At 31.5% G+C, this 3882-nt stretch overlaps 1 protein-coding gene across 1 annotated transcript; it reads right to left on the bottom strand.

The window, feature by feature from the left end:
• Window positions 1-264: 264 nt before the first annotated feature.
• On the bottom strand, window positions 265-2402 carry LOC101209291 (serine/threonine-protein kinase RIPK). The gene is made up of 4 exons (XM_004143986.3): window positions 1828-2402; window positions 1605-1740; window positions 1078-1338; window positions 265-942 (listed from the first exon to the last, which is right to left on the bottom strand). The coding sequence occupies exons 1-4, from the start codon at window positions 2209-2211 to the stop codon at window positions 458-460; spliced, it is 1266 nt and encodes a 421-aa protein (XP_004144034.1). The 5' UTR covers window positions 2212-2402; the 3' UTR covers window positions 265-457.
• Between the last annotated feature and the right edge of the window lie 1480 nt (window positions 2403-3882).

Below are 3882 nucleotides of genomic sequence, written 5' to 3'. Positions count from 1 at the left end.
ATAATTAAATTGTAGTTGAGAGTCTTAAATTCTAAGAAATAGCAGACTTCTTCTAGAATACGTTAAATAGATCATATACAAGACTAAAAAACTAAAAAAAAAAAAAAAATTGAGGACATATATATTAATACCCACAAAGCACTTTTTAGAAGTTGGGAAACTAAATAGATACAAGAATAATATAATTTTCTTTTAAGTATCAAGTAATTAAAAAATAAATGTGCAATTTAATTTGATATCATTCAAATACCCAACAAAGAAAAATATCAAATATTTTTGTGTGTGTATATATAATATAAAAAGAAAAAGAAAAAGAAAATCAAAATCATTTAAAGAAAAAAAAAATAATGATAATTGAAATTACCCACACCTTCTATGGCAACTTGCAAGTATGTCCAATGAATTTCTATCTACATATTTGATAATTTACAAGGACTCTATACCAAATCTAACGGCCCTATGGTCTCCGGCCGCCGCTTGTCGGTCGTCGGTTGCCATTGCTCGCCCCATTTTCCGTCAATGGTGAATTCGGCGATCTAGAACGTCGGTGTCCGTGATTTTGTCTGTGATGGCCGTTTGATGATACCGGAGAAGAATCCGGCATCTCGAAAACAAAGGTTCCAATGGGCATGTCTTGGTAGTCCTTAAGTGGCTCCAAGATTTTCACCACTTCGTTCATCGTTGGCCTCTGCTTTGGGCGGTGGCTCAGACATTGGTACGCCAATGTTGCCGCTTTTCTTGCTCCGGTCTCTGAGTATTGCCCTTCCAGTCTCGTGTCCATGATCCGAGAAAGCTTTCGGTTGTCCATCAACATCGGACGAGCATACTCGACCAAATTTTGTTCACGGTGCGGTCGACTCTTCTCGAGCGATCGTCGTCCAGTCAACAACTCCAAAAGTACTACTCCGAAACTGTACACATCACTCATTGCCGTCAAATGACCTGACAAAAGAAACAATTACTTAATATCAGTAAACTCCCCAACTAAACTAAAAACTTCAATGCTTTCAATATCCAAAGTGTATCTACCCTATGGCTATGATATTTAATTTATACGGTATGTTCGATCAAACTCACCAGTCATAATATATTCGGGAGCAGCGTAGCCTTCCGTACCCATGACTCGGGTGGAGACATGTGTATCATCTCCATCAGGTCCATCTTTAGCCAAACCAAAATCTGAAAGCTTTGCATTGTAATCAGAATCTAACAAAATGTTAGAAGCTTTGAAATCTCTATAAATCACTGGTTTTTCAGCTCCATGAAGAAAGGCTAATCCCTTGGCTGCTCCTAAAGCTATTTTCATTCTTGTTGACCATGATAATGACACTGAAAATCCTGCCCAAGAAAAAAAACATCAACAACCCATTCATAAATTCAACCAAAAAAATATAAAAATATAGATTATATTTAAATTTAATATTTATGTATTTGATATTAGTTCATATACTTTTCAAATTGCATGAATTATTATTATTATTTAACGAAATTCAGTCTCTTACAGAGTCAAAATTTTAAGATCTATAAAAATTACTAAGGGATATAGATGAACTAAAATTGGAGAAATAAAATATAAGGACCAAAATTGATCAAGAACTACTTACTTCGAAAGAGTTGGTTCTCTAAGCTTCCTCTTGGCATGTACTCATAAACCAACACCCTATGTTCGTCTTCACAGCAATATCCAATCAATTTCACCAAATGAGGATCTCGTAGTTGTCCCAAAAATATCACTTCCGTCTGAAAGAACCAAAAAAATCAGAAATAAGATTCCAGAATTATATATATCACAGCCAAAATTTACTTTTTTTAGATTTTAAGACTTACCAACCACTCGCGGTGGCCCTGAGTGCCATCCAAGTCCAAGAGCTTGACGGCGACAGGCTGAGCCTTGAGGCCGGGACGGAGCTTATCATCGATGAATCCTTTATACACGGGTCCGAACCCACCTTCTCCGATGAAACTACCGGTGGAGAAAGTTTGTGTCATGACCTTAATCTCTCCCAAAGTGAACATATGAATGTTAGAGCCAGCCAAAGATATGGAAAGATCTTCAGAAAGAAGAGAATTGGGATTGCTTAGATCAAGCTGAGAAATTCTAGTGAAAGAACTCTGTTTCGCCGCCACCTTCTTCGTCGCCTTTGCCGGCAACTCACCGCCGCAGATTGGTGGCAGAAATGACCTCCATGAAACCCTCTTCTTCATCGTCATTAATTTGGTACAATAATATTATTATGAACAACTGAAAAGGTGGGATTTGGAATTTGAGTGTTGGAGTTTACAAAACAAACCAAAGAATTTTCTCTCTTTTTTTTTTTTTGGTTTGGTGGGAAGAAGATGAGATGAGATTAGATGAGGGAATTTTGAAGAAAATTGGGAAATGGGGTTTGTTGGTATTTAAAGAAAAAAAAAAGAGAAGAGGGAGAATTTAAACAGATGAAGAGAGAAATAGGGATGCAACTTCTTCAATTGGCCAAAAAAAAAAACACTTACTTTTTGTTTCTGCTTTTTAGAATGATTCCACGATACCGAGTACATCATTATTTATTTTATTTATATATATATATATATATATATATATATACACACACACACAAATACACATAGCATTTCTAGGTTGCACACATTTTTGCTAATATTTAAGTTAAAATTTTATGTCTTAATTTTAAAAAAATATTAAATAAATTAAATAACCACGTTGAATAACAAAATTACTCAAAATATTTATAAAATAAAATTTAAAATTTTGTTACATTTTGTAAATATTTTTATTCTATATTTAAAAAAATGCTTATAAATAAATTGTAGATTATATTACACTAATTTTTATATGGTTCACTCAAATTTTGTGTGACGAAGTTTTTTTTTTTATTTTCTTGAGTATTTTTCTTTTGTTAGAAAAGTTGAGCATATGGACATATATATATATATATATATATATATTTTACTATATAATAAAAGAGAAGCGTGAAGATGAAGGTAACAAAATGCATTTTAATAAGCTAACTCATTTCTTTATACTTGAAAATGAACATTGTCTAATCATAATTTGTCATGTGGTAAACAAACTTAATTGAAGAATATACTGAGTGAGATACTCGAATATTTAAATTTTGACGATACTCGAATATTTAAATTTTGACTTCTAGATGGAAAGTACATTTGCATGTGAATTAAGTTATATATATTTTACAATAATTTATATATATATATTTTTTATGTTATTATAGAAATTAGAAAGAGTTGAAAAAGAAAAGGTATTGTGTTGGATGAAATTGGAGGGTGGAATGGTCACAAGTCTATAAAAGTTGGTTTTTCAAAGCCAAATTGACATCGCTACCCCCCTTTGACTTTCTTGCATTCTCTATTTTTGTTATTTGGAAGGAAAATGGAAAGGGAGAAGAAGGAATTTAAATTATTGTTTGATTTTGTCTGCTTTGAAAATCTACATAATTATATTTTCACACATTATTAAAATTAGAACTTTCCTCTTTCTTTTCATTTCTTTTTTCCATATTTTTCTAATTAAAGTTGATTATTATTCTTTTTTAAAAACAATTATTAGAGTTTCTTATTTTAAATTTTTAGGCCATATTTCATTCATTATAATAACGCTAATAAAATATAATGGAATCCTTAGACACAAAAACTAAATTATTTATAAAAATATAGCAAAATATTTAAATACGCGTTAGAGAGTATATAAATTGTTTCAATATTTGTATTTTTATGGCATACTACTTGTGCATTATTATTTTTTAAAGGAAGAAAATTTGTATATCGAATTTCAGAAGTTGACTTCAATTATCGAGTTAGGTTTTCTTTAGCCATATAAAAAAAATAAGAAAAATTATTGTAAGTGGCAAGACGGATGAGAATATT

The sequence above is a fragment of the Cucumis sativus genome, chromosome 1 (genome assembly GCF_000004075.3).
Source record: "Cucumis sativus cultivar 9930 chromosome 1, Cucumber_9930_V3, whole genome shotgun sequence".
Classification (NCBI taxonomy): Eukaryota; Viridiplantae; Streptophyta; class Magnoliopsida; order Cucurbitales; family Cucurbitaceae; genus Cucumis; species Cucumis sativus.
This window is presented reverse-complemented; position numbering and strand designations above follow the sequence as displayed.